Below are 23712 nucleotides of genomic sequence, written 5' to 3'. Positions count from 1 at the left end.
GTTGGAACATAAACTCACTTAATTTGTTTTCGTTTAAGCCTCTTGAGTCTGCTGTAACCACATAGCCTGCTTTTAGTTCTTCTGCACTGGAATCTAAAATGACAGGCTAATTATCTCTTTGCAGCCTGTTTACTGAGGGGGAAATCCTCTGAGGCCTGTTCTAAAGAACCCTGACCTGATATTCAAATGCTTTTGAAAAAAACCTGCTTTTTGGTTCTCCTTGTAGGGAAAGTACGAAGTACACAGTAAGTTTGAATCCCTAGCATGATCAGAATGTCTGAAACCAGACCCTTTGGTAATGTAGAAAGAAAATGCACATTTAAAAAGTTGTCAAATATAAAATAAGTTATTTTAAGGAAGTTCCTTTTTTCTCTCTCACCTTTGCTTTAGTGGCCATCAATGATAAATTAAGTTATTGTTAAGCTTCCATTTTTCCTCCTCCGTTCATTGTTTCCGAGATTTCGGCCACTGAGGAACCATGGTAATGACTTTGCCACACTGGAGAATACTGTTACAGTATTAGTTATTTACTATTTTTTCTTGACATTGACATTTAATTGACATTTTAATTGATACTTAAAAGTTGCATTCTAAATAATACCTACGATATTACTAGTTTGATATATCCATTTTTCTTAATATATACTAGAATACATATTTTTAAAAATAAAAAACATTTCCCCACATACCATCTAAATTTGCAAAGTCTGGCCTGATTTCTCTCATCTCTTCTAGGAATACTTTCAGAATTAGCTTATATTTGGCTAATATAATGAAAGCTATACTATAGGAAAATTGGCTTTTTCTTCTGCATAGTGGCTTAAATTTCACTGGAGAACTTCAGGAAACCTAAAAGGCTGTGCTCATAATTCTCTCTCACTGAAACAGCGCTGCATCTCCCACACTTTATACTTCTGGAAATAAAGTTATGTTTTTCTTTCTCCTTTTCTTACTTCCTGCCTCTCTGAATCCAATTATAAGTTGTTTTACCAGTAGTTCTTATGTAATTTAGGGCATTCTTTAAAATTAAAAATAATTTAGGGCATTCCTTTAAAGTTAAAAATCAAAAGCTCAACTCCTTATGAGATGGAAAGAAAAAAAATCAAAAGCATATTTTTTTTCCAGTATACATTAAGTTGTTAAAATGCTATGAGAAGTGGTGCTTACCATGTGAAAAATGCTCAACCTAACTCATAATAAGGAAATTGGAAATCCTAACTACACTTGGTAGTTTGCTAACTCACTTTGTTGGTCGGTGTGCAGAAGCAGACACTCTCATGCCTTGCTAATGAGATTGTAAATTGGTACAGATTCTATGGAGGGCAACTTGTCAATATCCATCAGAATTACAATATATGCCCCTTTGACTCATTCTTTCCAGGAATTATAGATTTATTTATTCTCCTGTTTAATGACATAGATACAAGGTTATTATGGCATTGTTTGTAATGGTCATACATTATGGAATATTCACCCAATGAAATACTAATCAGTTGTAGAAAAGAATGAGGAAGCTTTTCATGTGCAGTTATGGAAAGGTCTTTGAGATATAAGTGGAAAGAACAAAGTACACAGTAGTATGTCCAGCATGCTCCCCCCCACCTTTTTTTTTTTCTGAGGCAGAGTCTCGCTCTGTTGCCCAGGCTGGAGTGCAATGGCGTGATCTTAGCTCACTGCAACCTCCGCCTCCCGGGTTCAAGCGATTCTCCTGCATCAGCCTCCCAAGTAGCTGGGATTACAGGCATGCACCACCACGTCTAAGCATGCCCATTTTTTGTGTAAAAAAGTGAAAAAGTATACACACACACACACACACACACTTTTTTTTTATATGCATAAAACATCTTTGGAAGACTACACAAAACCAAATAACATTGATTGCTTTTGGAGGTAGGGACTGACATGGGAGGAAATTTTTCACTGTATACTTATATGCTTTTTGGATTTTGAATAATGTGGATAAATTATTCAGAAATAATAAAAATAGTCTTTAAAATATATAAATATATGTGTACATAGATAGACACACACACAAACTTGGCATGAGACTTCACTATGTCTATATCCTAAATAAGAGCCTTTCTATAGGTCTGTATTCTGTTTCTGCTCATCAGGAACTGACATTTTCTAGACCTTTTTCTCTCAGTGAATTTTTTATAAAATAAAGGTTATAAGTCTCCTTAGAGATTAATTTTATGTTATTCTTTAAATCCACTACTGTCTTTCATTATTTTTTTGCTAGTTTCATTTCTGTCTAAAAATTTAACCTTTTTGAAGTCTTCGTTACGATCCAAAGGACAGGATAAGCCAAAGGGGGATAGACATAGTAGATAAACTGATATTATTAATCAATGACAGAGAGAGGGCAGAATTTTTTTTTTTTTTTTTTTGAGACGGAGTCTCGCTCTGTCGCCTTGACTGGAGTGCAGTGGTGTGATCTCGGCTCACTGCAACCTCCGCCTTCTGGGTTCAAGCGATTCTCCTGCCTCAGCCTCCCGAGTAGCTGGGATTACAGGCTTGTGCCACCACGCCTGGCTAATTTTTGTATTTTTAGTAGAGATGGGGTTTCACCATGCTGGCCAGGTTGGTCTCGAACTCCTGACCTTGTGATCTGCCCGCCTCGGCCCTCCCGCCTCCGCCTCCCTTACAGGCATGAGCCACTGTGCCCGGCAGAGGGCAGAACTATTTTTGTTTTTATTTTATTCACTAAGGTATATTCAGATTGATATGGGTAAATAGGCAATATGGATTTCTGTTTTCAGTAATAGCAGACTAGGTAATTATCTCTCATTGGGGACAATTAGAAAATATGGGTGAAATATAAACATCTGCTGGAAGATACTGGAGAGATAGAAAGATCATGAAGAATTACCTAGCTGTGATCCATGTGAGAGCTATAGCGATCCAAGGACAAGAGTCTATTTTGGGGCTCTTTTGTCTCCTGAGGGTACATGCTGGATTCCTGAGTGGGGAAGCTGAGTGACAAGGTCATGAAAAGTGCCTCTTTGAACTAAAGTAACAGGAAATGGATTAGTGTTCAGGACCCATCAAGTAAGGGGGAGCCTGGTGAACTCCATTTCCTTTGGGTTAGGGCCATGAAAGGCCATGCCCTAAAAGTCGTTGCAGGGAGTGCAACTCAGCTTCAGAAACAGCTAAGTTCATGAATTGGGATTTTTGGGTGGCTTTGACAAGCTGGTTCTAAAATACATATAGAAATAGAAGGCCACAAATAGCAAAGACACTCTTGAATAAGAACAACAGGGAAAGATTTGTTCCATCCAACATCAAGACTTATTTTAAAGTTTTTAAAGAGTAGTCAGGCTCTAGGAATAGAATCAAAAGCTTAGAAACATGTTTATACGGACACTTGCTTTGCAACAAAGATTGTTAACATAGAGCAGTGGGTAAGGGAAGGTAAATGTTTCTGGGACAATTGAATATTCTAAGAGAAAGGAAAGTAAAGAAACGTAATCTTTACCTCACACATCATACACAAAAAATCAACTCGGTAGATTATAGAACAGTATGTGAAAGGTAATACATAAGCACCTACCTATAGGATATGGGAGAATATTTTTGGATCTCAATATAGTGAAAGACATCTTAGACAGGACATACAAAGACTAAGGAAGGCAAATTTGATAAATTTTGAGTACACAAAAGTACTTTGGTTCATCAAAGGCTACCATTAAATGGGAAAAGTCATGTCACAGAGTGGAAGCAGGTAATTATAATACATATACCTGACAAAAGGTTTGTATCTAAAACTCCTATAAATAATAGAAAGGGACTGGGCTTGGTGGCTCTTGCCTGTAATCCCAGCACTTTGGGAGGCTGAGGTGGGCGGATCATGAGGTCAGGAGTTCGAGAACAGCCTGGCCAATATGGTGAAACCCTGTCTCTACTAAAATACAAAAATTAGCTGGGTGTGGTGGCACGTGCCTGTAGTCCCAGCTACTAGGGAGGCTGAGGCCGAAGAATCTCTTGAACCCAGGAGGCGGAGGTTGCAGTGAGCCGAGACCATGCCACTGCACTCCAACTTGGGTGACAGAGTGAGACTCCGTCTCAAAAATAAATAAATAAATAAATAATAAAAAGGACAATCCAGTAATAAAATTGGCAAGAGACTTGGAGAGGCACTTCACAAAAGAAGATTTTTAAATGGCCAAGAAATACGAGTCATCAGTGAAATACAAACTAAATTAGCATACATCTACCAGAATGGCCCCCCCAAAAAATTTTAACATGACCAAGTGTCAGTCAGAGAAGGTCCAGAGTAATGAAAATGATGCTACAATGCTGGTAGCATTATATTTGGTACAACCCCTTTAGAAAATAGTTCGGCATTATCTACTGAAATTTAACATTCAAATTTCTATGACTTAACTGTTTCCATTCTGACATTTATATCCAACATAAATGCATGCACTGTAGCCAAGACACAAGAATATTCATAGCAGCATTATTCATAATAGCCCCAAACTGGAGTTAACCTGAAGTATCATCAACAATAGATAGATAGCTCATGGTGGATTCATGGAATAATGTACAGCAATGACAGTGAACAAACTGGCTGGGTGCGGTGGCTCATGCCTGTAATCCCAGTACTTTGGGAGGCTGAGGAAGGCAGATCACCTGAAGGCTCAGGATTTTGAGACCAACCTGGCCAACATGGTGAAACCCCGTCTCTACTAAAAATACAAAAATTAGTTGGGTGTGGTGGTGGGCGCCTGTAGTCCCAGCTGCTCAGGAGGCTGAGGCAGGAGAATCGCTTGAAGCGAGGAGGTGGAGGTTGCAGTGAGCCGAGATTGCACCATTGCACTCCAGTCTGGGGAACAAGAGTGAGATTCTGTCTCAGAAAAAAAAAAAAAGTTAACAAACCTACCTACAATTACATGGGTGCATCTTTTGATGCAGATTTTGATGGATGCATCAATCAAAATAATGACTGAAATAAGCAAGACCCAAAAGAAAACATTCTTTTTCATTTTCCTTTACATGGAATTCAGAAAACAGGCCCAGTGAAGCAACAGTGTTTAGGAATGCTTACTTAGGTGGCCCAGCTATAAAGAAAGCAAGGAAATAATGTCCATAGTTGGGATAGTGGTTTTCTTACCTTAAGGAGGAAAGGATCAGGTAATGATTGGGAAGGTCATGAGTGGTGCTTCTGGAGTGTTAGAAGTGTTCTATTTCTTGGCCTGGGTGGTGTTTGTGATTATTGAGGTATACACTTTTGTGTACTCTTCTACATTTGTGTTATATTTCACAATAGAAAAGATTTAAAAAGTTGTTTTTTTTTAAATTTTTATTTTTAGACAGAGTCTTGCTCTGTCACCCAGGCTGGAGTGCAGTGGTGTGATCTCGGCTCACTGCAACCTCTGCCTCCCAGGTTCAAGCGATTCTCCTGCCCCAGCCTCCCAAGTAGCTGGGATTAGACACACACCACCATGCCTGGCTAATTTTGTATTTTTAGTAGAGACGGGGTTTTACCATGTTGGCCAGGCTGCTCTGGAACTCCTGACCTCAAGCCATCTGCCTGCCTCGGGCTCCCAAAGTGCTGGAGTTACAGGTATAAGCCACTGCGCCCAGCCTAGAAAATATTTTTAAAAGAGTCAGTGTATAATGTAGTTAGTAAGAATGCTGACTTTGATCTTGGATTGCCTGAGTGCATATCACTTCTATTTGTATTTGCTGGTCATCTTGGGCATCATGATTTCTCCGAGCTTCAATTTCTTAAACTATAGAAAGGGAGTAATGATAGCATCAACTTCAGTGGTTCTATAATTCAGTGCAATTCAGTGACTATTCAATATGATGATGCCTACAAAAAACTTAGAAAATAATTGACATATAGTAAGTGACCACTGAGTCTTGGTTATAATAAAGATGATCAGAATAAAGGTAGAATAGCTAGGTACTTTAATTAAGTTCAGATTTCTGGACCCAGTGAAATTCTATCCAGGAATTTTGGTCAGAGTTCTTTTTACAAGCCATATAAGTTAATTCTGGCTGTCTTAAGCAGAAAGAGGATTTATTAGAAGGAAAAAGGAGGCTCACTAAATTGTTAGAAGGCTGGAGGACTCCAGAGGCTAAGCAGCAAGAACAACTTGGCTGTTTGGCTGCCACTAGATGAATTCTGTCTCTCGTTTGTCCCACTCCTGTTTCACCTTTTCCAGGTGGGAATATTTTAGGTTATGTGCTTGTTCCCTGACTTCCTGGTACTGCGAAGAGAAGGATCTTCCATTTTGACTTCCACCGAGTACTGTTGTCAGTGACAGTTCTCCCCAAGGAGGAAAAGGTTGAGTATTTTTGAAAGCCAGAAGATTGACAGATGACTGCTACGTCTGGGGTCCTGAAATAACTTGCAAATATACTTGTGCACCATCTTTGAGGGATGTCGGGGACTAGAAATAGACATACCTAGTTATCCTGAAGGGAAAGAGTATAATCCAGAATTTGGAGACCATTAAACTTGATGCAGATTTTCAGTAGAATATGTCATTTGAATGTAAAGAAAATAAGTGTTGCTAGGAGCCAGCATGGGCGAACTAAAAACACATTTGACTATCTAATTATTTTCTAATTATAGCCTTTCTAGTCTTTCATTACTAGTTAGGTCATTTCTCTCTCTCATGGACTTCTGCAGAGGCCTCCTATCTGATCTCGTAAAATCCATCCTACCTATGGCTGCCATAGAATTGTACCAAAAAAATACAGGTTTGACCATGTCATTTACTAGCTTAAAATTATTCATCACCTTTGGGACAAAGGACCTTCACACACTTTTTCCTGCTAGATTGAAAGCATCATGAGAGCCAGAACTGTGTCTTCTTTGGATATTCTCTCCAGTACCTAGGATGTGGCCAGGCACTTATTAGGAATTTGGTTAAGTATCAAGCTAAATCACTGGGACCTGTGGCTCTCAGCTCATCTCTCTGCATTGGTGCAGTGGCCTCCAGCCACACTGAGCTGCCACAGTGGTATTTTTTTGTGTTCTTGGTTTTGTTCATTCAGCCTCCTTTGCCTGCAGTACCCTTTTCCACTTGACTTGGCCAAGTCCTGGTCATTTTTGAATTCAGTGCAATTGTCATCTCTTTCAGGAAACCTCCTTTGATACTTTTATTCCCTAAATTAGTTAACTATATGTGTCTCTGTGACATCTAGTGCATAATTCTATCCTAAAGGATACCACACTTATATTACAACTGTCTGTTTATGAGTTTATCTTCCTCACTAGGCTGAGTTCCTTGAGGGCACAAATCATGTCTAATTTAACTGTATATTCCCTACATGGAATATACTGCCTGACATATAGCAGGGGTCCAGTAAAGTTCTGTTGAATTTAGGCAAAGTCATTAACTCAAATTTCCCTTTTTCATGTGGTTGCTGTATATATAGTATATTTTGATTTTGGCAAAATATTTGGCTGAGTGATATCTGAAGGAGATTCAGTGGGCTGCTTTAAATGGATAAATTTCATTGTTGAGTGGAAAAGGTAGGTTAAGTAGTATGTGTGGTCAGAATTCCCTTATTAAACAACAAAAAAGGCAACTGATTTTTATGCATAAAAGAGCTTGTTTCAGCCATATGAGCTATTAAAGGATGACAAATTAAAACAGTAGTGTTTCATCGTGTTCTATCTATAGAAAGGCAGCAGTTATAAGGAATGATTATATCTAGTGTTAGTGAGAATGTGGGGAAATGGTTACACTCGGATATCCACTTCTAGTAGAAGTGAATTTTGGAGAGAAATTGGGCAATGTGTATAAAAGTGTTAATGTGTAGACCTTGACAAGGTTTTTCAGTTCTGGGGACTTGTCCTATAGAAATGAAGTAAAAAAAGGCTTAAATAACAAAATGCAAGCTGGGAGTGGTGAGGGTGCCTGTATTCTCAGCTACTTGGGAGGCTGAGGCAGGAGGATCACTTGAGCCCAAGAGTTTGAGGCTGCAGTGAGCTCTGATTATGCCACCAGACTTCAGCCTGGGCAACACAGTGAGACCCCATCTTAAAAAAAAATCATGGCTCATGCCTGTAATCCTAACACTATGGATGGCCCGTGTGGGAGGATTGCTTGAGCCTAGGAGTTTGAGACCAGCCTGGGTGTCATAGGGAAACCCTGTCTCTACAGAAAAATTTAAAAATTAGCCAGATGTGGTGATGCATGCCTGTGGTCCTAGCCTCAGCCTCCTGAGTAGCTAGGAGCTACTTGAGAGGTTAAGGCTGCAGTGAGCTGTGATTGCAAAACTACACTTGAGCCCTAGAGGTCAAGGCTGCAGTGAGCTGTGATCACAACACTACACTCCAGCCTGGGTGATAGAGCAAGATCCTGTCTCAAAGAAAAGAAGAAGAAGAAAAAAAAGAAAGTGGTCTAATGCATTAAAAGATAAGAGAAGTGCAAATTAAAATTAATATACTATTCTTCACATACCAAGTTCTGCCAATTTTCTAACAGTTTGACAACATACTCTGATGTGCCAGGTGTGGGGAAACGGGCACTCATATATTGATGCAGTGAATGTAAAATAGATGATCCTTGTGGAGAATTTGGTTCAGAAATTCCACTCTCAGGAATCTATCCCAAAGATACACTAGCAAAAATATGAAATATGCACAAGGCATTGTAGCACAGTTTGCAATATTAATAGACTGGAAATAACCCTGATGTCTATCAGTAGGGACATGAGTATGGTGTACATCCACACAGTCAAGTATGCCAGTTTAAAAAGTAATGAGCCAGCTGTGGTGGCATGCACCTGAATCCTAGCAACTCAGGAGACTGAGGCAGGAGGAATGCTTGAGCCCAGGAGTTTGAGTACAGCCTAGGCAACATTAAAAAAAAAAAAGAGGAATAATGTTAGGTTATTTATTTGAGATATTATTATTATGATTATTATTTTAGAGACTGGGTCTGACTCTGTCACCCAGGCTGGAGTGCAGTGGCATGATTATGGCTCACTGCAGCCTGGAACTCAAGTGATCCTCCTGTCTCAGCTTCCCAAAGTACTGGGATTACAGGCCTGAGCCACCATGCCTGGCCTCTTCTTTTTTAATGTAAGAATGTATTGCTATCAACATTCTTCTTAGAACTGCTTTTGCTTTCGTTGCATCCCCTAGGTTTTAGTATGTTATATTTCCATTCTCTTTTGTCTCAAGATACGTGTTTTCTCTTTTGATTTCTTCTCTAATCTATTGGTTGTTCAGGAGCAGGTTGTTTAATTTCCACATCTTTGTGATTTTTCCCTGAATTCCCTGTTACTGATTTCTAGTTTTTTTACCATTGTGGTTGGAAATAATACTTGTTATGATTTCAGTTATAAATTTGTTAAGACTTGTTTTGTGGCCTAACATCTGATCTATTCTGGAGAATGTTACATATGCAATGGAGAAGAATGTGTATTCTGCTACTGTTGTATGGAAAATTCTGTATATGTCTGTTGGGCCCATTTGGTCCTAAGTGTAGTTCAAGTCTAGTATTTCCTTATTACTTTTCTGTCTAGTTGATCTATCCATTGTTGAAAATGGGATATTGAGGTCCCCTACTATTCTTATATTGCTATTTATTTTCCCCCTTCACGTCTATTAAAATTTGGTTTATACCTTTAGGTGCTCTGATGTTGAGTGCATATGTATTTATAATTGTTATGTCCTCTTGATGGCTTGACCCGTTTATCATCAAATAATGGCCTTCTTTGTTTTGTGTGACAGTTTTTAGACTTTATTTTGTCTAAGTACAGCCACCTCTGCTCTTTCTTGGTTACTGTTTACATGGAATATCTTTTTCAATTCTTCCACTTTCAGCCTGTATGTGTTCTTAAAGCTAAAATGAGTCTCTTGTGGGCAGCATATAGGTTGGATCTTAGTTTTTTTTAATCCTTTCACCCACTCAGTGTCTTCTAATTGGAGAACTTAATCCATTTACATTCAAGCTTATTATTGATAGGGAAGGACTTACTTCTGCTATTTTGTTAATTGTTTTCTGGTTGTTTTGTAGAGCCCTTGTTCCTTTCTTACTCTTGTTTTCCTTTGTGATTTGGTGATTTTCTATAATGCTGAGCTTTGATTCTTTTCTCTTTATTATTTGTTTATCTGGGGTGGTTTTTTTGCTTTGTGGTTACCATGAGGCTTATATAGAATAAATTATAGTTAGAATAGCTTATTTTAAACTGGCAACAACTTTAGATGTAGAAAGAAATTTACTCAACGTAATAAAGACTGCTTATGAAAAACCCAAAGCCAGTGTCATAATCAGTGTGGAAAAATGAAAACTTTTTCTCTATGATCTGGCACAAGGCAAGGATGACCACTCTCACCACTTCTATTCAACATAGTAATGGAAGTGCTAGCAAGAGCAAGCAGACAAGAAAAAAAAAAGGCATACAGTTAGCTGAATGGTAGAAGTTATGTCCATTTGCAGATGACATGATCTTATATGTAAATAACCCCAAAAACTCTACAAAAAAACTTAGAATTAATAAATGATATCAATAAAGTTGCAGGATAAAAAAATCAGTGTACAAAAATCAGTTACATTTCTGTACACAGTAACAACCTATCCAAAAAAATCAAGAAAATAATCCCAATTTACAGTAGCATAAAGAATACTTAATAAATTAGCCTAGTGTGGTAGCCCATGCCTGTTGTCCCAGCTACTCGGGAGGCTGAGGTGGGAGGATTGCTTGAGCCGTGGAGGTCGAGGCTGCAGTGAGCTGTGATTGTGCCACTGCACTCCAGCATGGCTTATAGAGACGCTGTCTCAAGAAAAAAAATACTTATGAATAAACTTAACCAGAAAGATCTGGACACTTAAGACTATAAAACACTGATGAAAGAAATTAAGAAGACACAAACAAATGGGAAGATATCCTGTGTTCATGATTTGGAAAAATTAATATTGTTCAGATGTTCATACTACCCAAAACAATATGCAGATTTAACACAATCCCAATCCAAATTCTAATGACATTCTTCACAGAAGTAGAAAAAACAATTCTAAAATTTGTATGTAACCACAAATACCCTGAATATACAAGCAATCCTAAGAAAGAAAACATTGAGGCATCACACTTTCTGATTTCAAATTCTATTAAAAGCTATAGTAATTAAAACAGTATGGTGCTAGTATAAAAACAGCAGATCAGAATTGAGAGCCTAGAAACAAACCCAAGCATATATGACCAACTAATTTTTGACAAAGGTACTAAGAGGACACAATGGGGAAAAGATAGTCTCTTCAATAAATGGTTCTGGGAAAACTGGATTTCCACATGCAAAAGAATGGAAATGGGCCGGGCGTGGTGGCTCATGCCTGTAATCCCAGCACTTTGGGAGGCCAAGGTGGGCAGATCACTTGAAGTCAGAAGTTTGAGACCAGCCTGGTCAACATGGTGAAACCCTGTCTCTACTGAAAATACAAAAAAATTAGCTGGGCATGGTGGCATGCACCTGTAATCCCAGCTACCTGGGAGCCTGAGGCAGGAGAATCACTTGAACCTGGGAGACAGAGGTTGTTGCAGTGAGCCGAGATTGTGTCACTGCACTCCAGCCTGGGTGACAGAGTGAGACTCTGTCTGAAAAAAAAAAAAAAGGCAAAGGATCTGAATGGGTGTTTTTCCAAAGAAGACGTAAAAATGGCCAACAGGTACATGAAAAGATGTTCAACATCAGTAGTCACAAGGGAAATGCAAATTAAAACCACAATGAGATATATCACCTCATGCCTGTTAGGATGACTTCTCTTTGGTAAGAGATAACAACTGTTGGTACAAATGTAGATGATGCAGCCATTGTGAAAAATAGTATGGAAATTCCTAAATAAAAGTAGAACTACCACATGACCCAGTAACCCCTATTCTGAATATATACCCAAAGGAAGTGAAATCACCGCCTCAGATATCTGTTCATTGTCGCATTATTCACAATAGCCAAGATATGAAAACAATCTATGTGTCCGTTGACAGACAAATGAATAAAGAAGCTGTGGTGTGCATACATACACACAGAGGAATATTATTTAGCCTTATAAAGGAAGGAGATCTTGCCATTTGCCACACATGGATGAGCCTGGATGACATTATATTAAGTAAAATAAGCCAGACACAAAAAGAAAAATACTGCTCGATCTCTCTTATATATGTAATCTAAAAAAAAAAAGTCAAGTACACAGAAACAGGATAAAATAGTGGTTACTAGAGGTGGTGGTGGTGGTGGTGATGGTAGAGGAAAGGGGGAGGTGTAGGTCAAAGGATACAAAGTAGAGATACATAGGATGAACAAGTCTAGAGATCTAATGTACAATATGAGAACTATGGTTAATAATATTTTGCTTGGGAATTTTACTAAAAGGAAATTTTAGGTGCTTTTGCCACATACAATGGCCAACAGGTATATAAAAAGATGTTCAACATCACAAAAAGAGAGGATAGCTGTGGGATGATGGATTTGTTGATTTGTTTGATATGGTAACCATTTCACCATCTATATGTATATCAAAACATTATGTTGTACACCTTAAACATATACAATTTAAAAATTTAAAGTAATGAGGAAGATCTGTGTAATGTTTTCCAGACACACCATGAATGGAGTTCCAATCTTGGAATGCCACTTTTTCTGGACCTAACTCTTGAATGACCATGTTAATTCATTCAATTTTTTTTTCCTATTATTTGTCATAGTTGTTGAAAGCCAAAGAGCTGCTGAGAACTGTAAATTTTTTCTCACTGTCAGAGTGCCCATGATGATATCATCCTGTACCACAGAATGTGAATTACATTTGAAATTGGCAGATTGAGGTACTCCATTTATCAAAACATCCCCAGATAATCATGTGGATCTTTTCTTTGCAGCTCAGACATCTAACAACCAAGGTTTGCCTCCACCTGTGTGTACCAGAATGGCGTTGAGGCCAGGTTTCATTACTCCTTTGATATTCATTAATATTTCTTTTTAAACTGTTTTTTGATCAAGTAGAAAGCCACTCTTCAGTTTTACTCGATAGCAGATATTATGAAAACAACACAGCTCCCCAGTAAATGTCTTCAGGTCGTTGTAGGTTGTCCTGGGTAGGTCATGTTGTTTCATCATTGGTATTTCTTTGTGACACTGGGATAAAAACTTCGACATTACTGGGAGACATCTGGAGAATTTCTGCCTGTGTTTATATAATAAACCAGTGTTTATTATAAATGATAAACAGCCAGATGAAGAGGTAAATAGGGCGAGGCCTGGAAGGGTCCTGAGTGCAGGAGCTTCCGTCTGCATGGAGTTGGGTTGCACCACTGAATGTGGATAAATCCACCAACTTGAAAGCTCTTCTAGGCTGTGTTGTTAAGTGATAAAAACAAGTTGTAGCTGGGCACAGTGGCTCATGCCTGTAATCCTAGCACTTTGGGAGTCCGGGGTGGGCATATTGCTTGAGCTCAGGAGTTTTGAGATCAGCCTGGGCTACATGGCGAAACGCCATCTCTACAGAAAATTTAAAAAATTAGCCAGGTGTGGTGGCATGGGACTGTGGTTCCAGTTACTTGGGAGCCTGAGGCAGGAGAATCGCTTAAGCCAGGGAGGTTGAGACTGCATTGAGCTGTGATCGCACCACTGTACTCCAGCCTGGGTGACACAGCAAGACCCTGTCTCAAAAACAAACAAACAAACAAACAAACAAAAGTTGCAGAAGAAGAACGTGTATTTTTTTCTAAAATGGGGGCAACATACAACTATATGTATATGTATTTCCTTATGTTTTCAAAAACAAATAATGGAAGGTTAAAAGCTAAGGAGAAGAATGTTATAATATCCATATCCTTAGTTATACTGTTATTCGTTTAAAACTATTTACATTGTAGAAGAAAGCAAATATGTATATATGTGAATATTATTAAGATCCAGGATTTTCCACAACAAGACCGAAAAATACAAATATAGAATTAAAGTTAGGTTAAAATCTTGTAATCTGGGCCAGGCGTGGTGGCTCATGCCTGTAATTCCAGGACTTTGGGAGGCTGAGGCGGGCGGATCACGAGGTCAGGAGTTTGAGACCAGCCTGACCAACATGGTGAAACCCTGTCTCTACTAAAAATACAAAAATTAGCTGGGCGTGGTGGCATGTGCCTGTAATCCTAGCTACTCAGGAGGCTAAGGCAGAATTACTTGAACCCAGGAGGCGGAGGTTGCAGTGAGCAGAGATTGTGCCACTGCACTCTAGCCTGGGCGACAGAGCAAGACTCCGTCTCAAAAAAAAAAAGAAAAATCCTGTAATCTGAATTAGAAGTATTTGCATGAATTCATTTTACATGTATATTTTTATATGTGATATTAATATATGACATTTAGGATATATATATATATTCGTGTGTGTGTGTGTGTGTGTGATATGTGTAATATTTTACATTGATTGTGGTCTTTAAATACAATTTCTTTTTTTTTTTTTTTTTGGAGACAGAGCCTCACTCCATCACCCAGGCTGGAGTGCCTTGGCACGATCTCAGCTCACTGCAACCTCCGCCTCCTAGGTTCCAGCGATTCTCATGCCTCAGCCTCCCAAGTACCTAGGATTACAGATGTGTGCCACCATGCCCAGCTAATTTTTGTATTTTCAGTAGAGACGGGGTTTCACCATGTTGGCCAGGCTGGTCTCCATCTCCTGACCTCAGGTGATCCACCTGCCTCAGCCTCCCAAAGTGTTGGGATTACAGGTGTGAGCTACCATGCCCAGCCTTTAAAGACAATTTCTAATGAAAAAGAACCAGGACTCCTTAGAGAAATAGTTGATTCCAAGTGTGGGACAGGCATTTGTAAGATTTTAAAGCTCAGAACTTATGCTATAAGCAAGACCACTGGTGTCATCTTAAAAGGACACAAGAGCCAACTTTGAGGAGCTCCCACAGGCCAAAATTAGGAAAACTTGAAGCACATAAAATATGCTAAAATTCATGTGTTTCTAACAATACTTCAAAGAACAAATCATTGGTTACCTTTGGAGGTTGTTATGATTCTAACTCAGTTGGTGAAGGATCAAGTCTTTATCCTGCTTTTCTCTTATGACTGTGTCAGAGTAGCCAAGTAGTTGATGAGGGGAAATTTTGTTTTTAGTAGAATTCCAACTAAGAACAACTGTAGAAAGTGCTAGAATTGGAAAAGTCATTTTCTAGTTTTTAATGAAATCCTGTATCTATTTTAGACAATGATCATGAATGCCTGCTAAAGCCACTAGGTGCAGGGTTAATGAGGAGCTTGATGGTGGATTAGGCTGAAAACATGAACCTAATCTTTTTATCATTAAACTTGTAATAACCATAGATTATGTGCCTCTTAATGTAATACAATAGGAATTACATATGTTACTTCTGGAATATTCTTGCAAGAACAAAACTGAACCTGAATTGAGTCAAGCCTCTAGATCAACACAGTCCAATAGAATTGCTTTGATGGTGAAAATGTGCTCCCTGGCAACAGTAGCCACTAGCAACTCATGGCTGTTGAGTACTTGAAATGTGGCTAGTTGAGATGGGTGGACCGAATTTTAAATTCTTTTAAATTTAAATTTAGCTACGTGTACTAGTAATTACTATACTGGACAGTGAAGCTCTACATCTATGACCGGTTTATAGGAAATATAGTGCATAAAATAATCTGTTAAGTGATACCATGAAAAGGCAGTCAGCCAAATTCTGAATGTTTGAAAAGTCTGCAGATCAGTTTTTAAAAATGTCAACAAATATATTGTATACAGACCCATGGTGGCGAGGATTGATGTAGATTAAGAGATTATAAGGTAAATTTAGTGTGTGAACTTTATTTGGATTCTGATTCAAACAAACCAGCTCCTAAGAAGAAATTCTGGGAGACAACTTGGAGAAATTTGAACATGGGCTGGGTATGAGATGATATTGAGGAATTGCCAATTTTGTAGGAGTGATAATGTTGTTGTACCTGTGTTGAAAGTCTTCTTCTTTAGAGATTTGTTCTAAATGAATGTAATGGTAGATACAATGATGTCTGGGCTTTGTTTGAAATAATCTTTTGGTGGGTGGGGCAAGAAGGTAGGGCATGGAGGAAACCAGGCCAAGTAAAATCTTGTTGAAAACATAGGTAGGGTGCATGAGTCTTCATTCTACTGTGATCTAATTTTGTGATTTTGTATATGTTTAACATTTTCTACAATAAAGGTTTTTAAACAGCAGTAATTAGTTAAAATATATAAAGAATAGCAAGGAATAATTTACTCAGAATTTGGAACAGGGAATACAGGATAGGAAAGGGCATTGGGTAGGGGAATTCTAAAGTACTAATAATTCACCTAGTTAGTAGGTGTGCAGGTATTTGTATTATTAATATTTTAGCTCTGTATCTTCTTTTCATGCAGTCTTTCATATGTGTGGTTTATTTCACAATAAAAAGGAAAAAAGAGCTCATTGTTACTATGTAAGGCCTCTTACAGACTCCAGTTGGAGGAGCACACTTGAACCTCATGGTGTTACAAAGTAGCCTCTCTGGTCTGTTTCTCTCCTAGACTCAGAGGTCCCCTTGTTTTTCTTTCCCTTTACTTGAATGCATCATTGTACTCTCTGAAAATTATCTTCTCTGCTTAGTCATCTGCTTTTATGTGGCCTGTGAAGGCTTCTCCCAAAAGGCAGGCTCAGCTCCTAAACTGACAAAGTTCTCCACAGTCTGTTTCCGTCTTGGATACCAACTCCAGATTTTATGGAAGAGAATCAGACTGACTTTTGGGCAGGTGCTCACCGGAAACCAATGAACTATGGCCAACACAGTGTACCTTAATCATAGGAACTGCCACTTCCAAGGCTGTTGACGGGGGAGGTTCTTAAGAAAGTGTTGTAGATAATGCCAATAGAACATCATTATCTCTAACAGTCTATAACAATCTGTAATTCTTATAGACAGCATCATTGCCTGTAACAATGAAAGATTTGGAATAAGCACTAGCTCTACCAGTAGAAGGTTAAGAATTGGTTAAAGAAATAATGGGGCAACGTATGGGATAATATGTAGCCATTTAAAATTATGATATAGCCCTATCTTTATTGACTCTGAAGAATGTTCATTAAAAGTGTTTATTGGCCGTGGTGGGTCACGCCTGTAATCCCAGCACTTTGGGAGGCCGAGGCGGGTGGATCACCTGAGGTCAGGAGTTTGAGACCAGCTTGGACAACATGGTGAAAACCCATCTCTACTAAAAATACAAAAAATTAGCCGGGTGTGGTGGTGTGTGCCTGTAATTCCAGCTACTCAGGAGGCTGAGGCAGGAGAATCGCTTGAACACGGAGACAGAGGTTGCAGTGAGCCGAGATCGTGCCATTGCACTCCAGCCTGGGCAACAGAGCAAGACTATGTCTCAAAAAAAAAAAAAAAAAAGTGTTTAGTGCATGTCCTTTCAGAAACACACATACACACACACAATACATATACATTTGTATTTGTATGCATATATGTATAAATGTATTTCTCAAGGGATATACATCAAAATGTTAACAGTTGGCCAGGTGCCGTGCTGTAACCCCAGCACTTTGGGAGGGGGAGGTGGGAGGACCGCTTGAGCCCAAGAGATCGAGACTAGCTTGGGCAACATAAAGAAACCTCTTGTCTTTTTTTTTTTTTTGAGATGGAGTCTTCCTTCGTCGCCCAGGCTGGAGTACAGTGGTGCAATCTTAGCTCACTGCAACCTCTTCCTCCAGGGTTCAAGTGATTCTCCTGCCTCAGCCTCCCGAGTAGCTGGGATTACAGGTGCTCACCACCACGTCTACCTAATTTTGGTATTTTCTAGTAGGACAGGGTTTTGCCATGTTGGCCGGGCTGGTCTTGAACTCCTGACCTCAGGTGATCCACCCTCCTTGGCCTCCCAAAGTGCTGGGATTACAGGCATGAGCCACTGCACCCAGCCAACCTTGTGTCTTTTTTTAAAAAGTTAACAGTGGTAATCTTTGGTTAGTGGGGTTACGGTTAGTTTGTTGTTGTTTTGCTTATCTGTATTTCCTGATTTTTTTTTTTACAGTGAACAATGGATTATCTGTATATTAAAAATTATTTTAAAGGAAATAAAGTCTGGAAGGGTAGATGCAAAATGTTTTCTTATCTGTACTTTTTTCTACAATGAACAAAGCATTAGTATAATTTCAAAAAGTTAATTTGAAATAAGTAATAGGGTATATAAAGTCCTGGTTTTAAGTTAAAAAATCAATTATTTTCCAAAAGTCTATTTTAAAAAATAGAGCATAGGAGAGAGTGGGCTTAGAAAAAGTTTATTTTTATAAGCCCTGGAGATCTTGATTGACTTATTTAGGCCAACAGTAAGTTTGCAGTTAAGAAATGTAGTGCCTGGTTAGGGTATTATGTCAAGAAATATTGTGTCCTTTTTAAGAGGTTATTGTCAGTGTAGTCTGCACGGATTGGAACACACCTGGAAAAGTTGTTCATTTTGGCTCCTTTCTTTAAATGGAACAAACTAAGTGGAGCGGCTAAAGGGGGCCAGCATGGTCACAGGCTGTATGGAGTGAAGATGACCAGCCTGAGGAGAAGGAACTTGTGGAAATGTGACAGCCAGCTGTCAATATGGGAAAGGATATTGTTGGGAGTAGTGGTCAAAGAGTAGAATTTATTAGAAAGCACATTTCACTTAGGTCAACAGAGGGGAGAACTTTCTCTTTGCATTTTCCCTCAGTGAATGGGCCTCTTTACAGAGTGGCAGAGACTGGGGAACAGTGTTTCTTTGTTGGGAGAAAAATTAGATGGCAGGAGCTCTAAGGTCTTTCTACCTGTGAGACTGAATTGACCCAAAGAAAAATAGATCTTGGTTGGGCACAGTGGCTCACGCCTGTAATCTCAGCACTTTGGGAGGCTGAGGTGGGAGGATCACTTGAGCCCAGGAATTCAAGACAAGCCTGCCTGGGCAACATAGTGAGACCCCCGTCTCTACAAAAAAAAAAAAAAAAATTAGTCTGGCATGGCGGGGTGTGCCTGTGGTCCCAGCTACTCAGGAGGCTGAGGTGAGAGGATCGCTTGTGCCTGGAAGGTTGAGGTTGCCAAGAAGCCGAGAGTCATAATTGTGTCACTGCACTCCAGCCTGGGTGATAGAGGACACCCTGTCCCCCCCCCCAAAAAAAAAAAACAAGGAAAAGAAAAGAAAAATAGATCTTGTTCACATATAAAACACGAGACTAAATTAAGCTTGGATTAAAAATTTTGCCTGTCATTTTCACTTTGAGTTTGCTACCAAACTCTGAAACTTTCAATGTTTGAGGTTTACTTAAGTTGCATTTTGTATTGAGAAGTAAACTTTAGTCTTCAGTGTCTTGTTGTCTTACACAGGGGGAGTTTAATGAGGGGCTGTCTAAATGCACTAAACCATATGCTATCTGGGTGTTCAAGGAAAGGCTAAATGAATAACCCACAAAACTAAGTAGCATCTGATGGTTAAGAGCACAACTGCCTGGGTTTGAGTCCTGTCTCTATGCCTTAAGTTCCTTACTGCAAAAATGGCTGTGATAAGACCAGCCATACATAGGCTTCTTTTGAGCTTGAGAACATGGCCTTCATTATGTATTTCACCTATATACTCCTTGAGGGCACTAGTTATTCAATAAATCATTGGTAAATGAGTGATTGAATAAATAAATGAAAATACAAAAGTCCTTTACCTGACCTTGGGTACATTGATCTGAGCTTATTGAATGTAGAAGTGACACTTTATACTTTGATGCTAAATTCAGTTTATCTTACATCCCACTCTACCCTCTATGTTCTGCCTAATTTAACCATCTGCTTTCTGAGAAATATGATTTCTTTCTTTTTATAAATTTTTTTTTTAATTGAGTTGGAGTCTCGCTCTGTTGCCCAGGCTGGAGTGCAGTGGTGTGATCTCAGCTCACTGCAACCTCCACCTCCTGGGTTCAAGTGACTCTTCTGCCTCAGCCTCCTGAGTAGCTGGGATTACAGCTGCGTGCCACCATGCCCGGCTAATTTTTATGTTTTTAGTAGAGACGTGGTTTCGCCATGTTGGCCAGGCTGGTCTCGAACTCCTGACCTCGAGTGATCCGCCCACCTCGGCCTCCCAAAGTGCTGGGATTACAAGTGTGAGCCACCGTGCCTGGCCCTATTTTTTTTTAATTTTTAAAATTTATTATTATTATTTTTGAGACGGAGTTTTGCTGTTGTTGCCCAGGCTGGAGTGCAATGGTGTGATCTCTGCTCACTGCAACCTCCGCCTCCCGGGTTCAAGTGATTCTTCTGCCTCAGCCTACCAAGTAGCTGGGATTACAGGTGTGCACCATCATGCCTGGCTAATTTTGTATTTTTAGTAGAGATGGGGTTTCACTGTGTTGATCAGGCTGGTCTTGAACTCCTGACTCACCTCAGCCTCCCAAAGTGCTGGGATTACAGGCATGAACCACTGCATCTGGCCTTAATTTTTTTTAGAGACAGGGTCTTGCTTTGTTGCCCAGGCTGGTTTTGAACTCCTGGTCTCAAGTGATCCTCCTGCCTTGGCCTTCCAAAGTGTTGGGATTATAGGTGTGAGCCACTTCACCTGGCAGAAATATGATTCTTAAATTAGGATTAATTTTTGGAGCCTTGTTTTAGAAATGATTTATTTTTTATGAATGAGTTATGACTGTCTGAGAATACTTGGATATGATGACTTGAATAATTTATGTGTTGGGCCTCTGAGAGTATAAAGTTCATACCAGAATATTTTTGGGAAGAATTTGGTTGAAATTGCTAGATTTTTTTTAAAGGTACAAGATAATTATGATTGTATTCCCTCTCAGATATTGAATTCTTTCTTTCTATGGTTTTCTAGAGAATGAAGATCTAGAAAACAAGGATACCTCTCTATTGGCTTCTGCCACCGATCCAGAACCCTGCTCCTCACCCCACAGGTAACCACTTTGGATAGAATGCTTTCACAGGTTTTATCTTCTGAGATGAGGAATTGGTGAAAGAAATAGGTAGTGACTTTAAGCGGGGAGGCAAGTTAAAGTAAAGAATGTGGGCCGGGCGCAGTGGCTCACGCCTGTAATCCCAGCACTTTGGGAGGCCGAGGCGGGTGGATCACGAGGTGAGGAGATCGAGACCATCCTGGCTAACACAGTGAAACCCCGTTTCTACTAAAAATACAAAAAAAAAAAAAAAAAAAGATTAGCAGGGCATGGTGGCAGACTACACGCCTGTAGTAGCTGGGACTACAGGCACGCGCCACCACGCCTGGCTAATTTTTGTATTTTTTAGTAGAGACGGGGTTTCATCATATTGGACATGCTGGTCTCGAACTCCTGACCTTGTGATCCGCCCACCTTGGCCTCCCAAAGTGCTGGGATTACAGGCGTGAGCCACTGCGCCGGGCCAGGGATTTAATTTTTAACGTTTGTTTCTAACATTTGCTGAGTGAAGATAAAAATCCAGTGAATGTGATGCCTGAGGCTTACTTCTTATGCTTATGTGTCTATTGGAAATGGAAACGGCACAACTTTCTATCTTTTCTAGTGAGGCTGGCTTGCCGCTAGGCTCTCCCCTTCCTTTGAGATGGCCTCCTTGCTCCAGGTCAGTACAAACCAGAAGCTTAAAGCGGAGGCTTTTCCTTTACGTGGCTTATCACCAGCATCAAGTAATTTGAAATTAATCTTTCCCCAAATGCCCTTTTCTAATTCTCTAGAGCATAAAATGCTAATGTGAATATTAAATTTATGTGGGTGGCACATATCCTGTTTAACATAATTTTATTATTTAATTATTTCTTGAGACAGAGTCTTGCTTTGTTGCCCAGGCTGGAGCACGGTAGGCAGTCATAACTCACTGCAGCCTCAAGCTCCTGGACCATGCAACCCTCCCACCTCAGCTTTGTGAGTAGCTAGGACCACAGGCATGAGCCACCACACCAAGCCTTAAAATATGTTTTTTAAATAAGCAGAACCATATTTTTTCAGATTAGCATGCACAAAGACAAAGAGACAATTTTAGATGTCATACACAGTAAGTCAAGCTAATGATTCAGATAGCCTGTTGTAGTCTCACCTTTCCAATATTATAAATGATAGTCTGATCCAGAATTTCTCTTTTATTCCCAAGCAAAAATTAACTTATTCATTTTTTATTCAACAAATATTTTGGGGCTAATATTTATTCAACAGATGTTTGTTGGGAGCCTACCATGTACCTGATACTGTTCTAGGTACTAAAGAAACCACAAATGAACAAAATAGTCCATCACTGCTCTCAGGGAGCTTACGTTCTAGTGGGGAAAGTGGACAGAAAACAATTACACATCATACTTCACAGACTCTTAAGTTGCCGTCAACTGTAAGATGTGCTTTCACGTCCCACCAAGAGAGGAAGAAATGCTTAAGATGGATCATCTAATAGACCCCCCATATGCAACTGGGATACCAAAAACCTGCACCTTCAGTGAAAATATAAAGACAAAAATCCCCCACACAGAAAAGGACAGCAAGGAAGCTTGATTGTCTCAAACTTGACACTGTGTCATAGGAGGAAAAAATATCTCCCCTGAGAATAGGAACCACCAGTTGGTATTAGCCAGTGTCTTGTCTAAATTCACTCTGCCAGGAGGATTAAACAAAACCCTAAACAGAGAACTTAATTTCAAGAAGTCTCAGATTGGTAGCATTCCTAAGTACTGGCAGAAGCAAATGCAAATCTCTTGTGGAAAGAGTTGATGTCAATCCAGGCCCACGGCACTTTTAAGATATCATCAATTTTTAAGACATCCTATATTTCAGTTGTGTTAAAATCTAAAAGCCAGTGTGCATCTTGCAATCAACAAAATATGCTCCATATCATGTCAGGCAGTAATAGGTGCAGTGAAGAAAAATGAAGCTGGGTAAGGGCAGAAACAGTGACAAGGCCAGAAAGGGGCACACATTTTATATACAGACCTGTGAGAAACCTCTCAGCAGAAAACCTGCAGGAAGGAAGTCTTCAGTTAACTAAAGAAGAGTTAATGTCCTAGAAGAGTATTCTAGGCAGAGGTTACAGCAAATGCAAAAGCTCTCAAGTGGGAGAGTACTTGGGGTGTTTGAGGACTATCAAGGATTGAAGAGGCTGTTGTGGCTGGAGGGACCAGGGCAGAGTGAGGATTCTGAGAGGTGAGGTCAGAGTGCAAAGGGCCTTAGGGCTGGGCGAGGTGGCTCACGCCTGTAATCCCAGCACTTTGGGAGGCAGAGGCGGGTGGATCATCTGAGGTCAGAAGTTTGAGACCACCCTGGCCAACATGGTGAAACCCCGTCTCTATTAAAAATACAAAAAATTAGCCAGGCGTGGTGGTGCACACCTGTAGTCCCAGCTACTCGGGAGGCTGAGGCAAGAGAATTGCTTGAACCAGGGAGGCAGAGTTGCAGTGAGCCGAGATCCAAGATCATGCCACTACACCCCAGCTTGGGCGACAGAGCAAGACTCTGTCTCAAAAAAAAAAAAAAAAAAATGGGCCTTAGAGTTCCAGGTGGCAGACTTGGTTCCCAGTGCTGTGCATACAGAGGCAGTGAGACCCAGTGCCTGCCACCAAGCTTACTTTCTAGTAGAGGAGGCAGATGATACACAGTGTCAAGAAACAGAAATGGACTATAATTTCTGGGTTGAAGAGCATTAAAATAGACCCGCAGCCTAGGCCAGTTTACAGCTTACACTGAATTACCCAAGTGAACCTATAAAGATCAACAGAATCCCACAGCTCTGATTCTTGGAGTGAC

The 23712-nt window shown here is 39.8% G+C and overlaps 1 protein-coding gene across 3 annotated transcripts in view; it reads left to right on the top strand.

Annotated features, from left to right (window-relative positions):
* The window catches only part of TMED8 (transmembrane p24 trafficking protein family member 8), a 42353-nt gene that overhangs the window by 4795 nt on the left and 13846 nt on the right, over positions 1-23712 (top strand). The window contains exons 2-3 of one of the 3 annotated variants that reach the window (XM_008960977.4): positions 20811-20889; positions 21494-21550. In XM_008960977.4, the coding sequence (XP_008959225.1) occupies positions 20811-20889; positions 21494-21550 (136 nt within the window). Of the gene's footprint in view, positions 1-20810; positions 20890-21493; positions 21551-23712 lie in introns of those variants that run through there. The other 2 variants (XM_003808866.5, XM_055097319.2) reach the window with 2 other exon arrangements.

The sequence above is a fragment of the Pan paniscus genome, chromosome 15 (genome assembly GCF_029289425.2).
Source record: "Pan paniscus chromosome 15, NHGRI_mPanPan1-v2.0_pri, whole genome shotgun sequence".
In the NCBI taxonomy this organism is placed as follows: domain Eukaryota; kingdom Metazoa; phylum Chordata; class Mammalia; order Primates; family Hominidae; genus Pan; species Pan paniscus.
The sequence above is the reverse complement of the archived record's forward strand: the minus strand, read 5'-3'. Positions and strand labels throughout refer to the sequence as shown.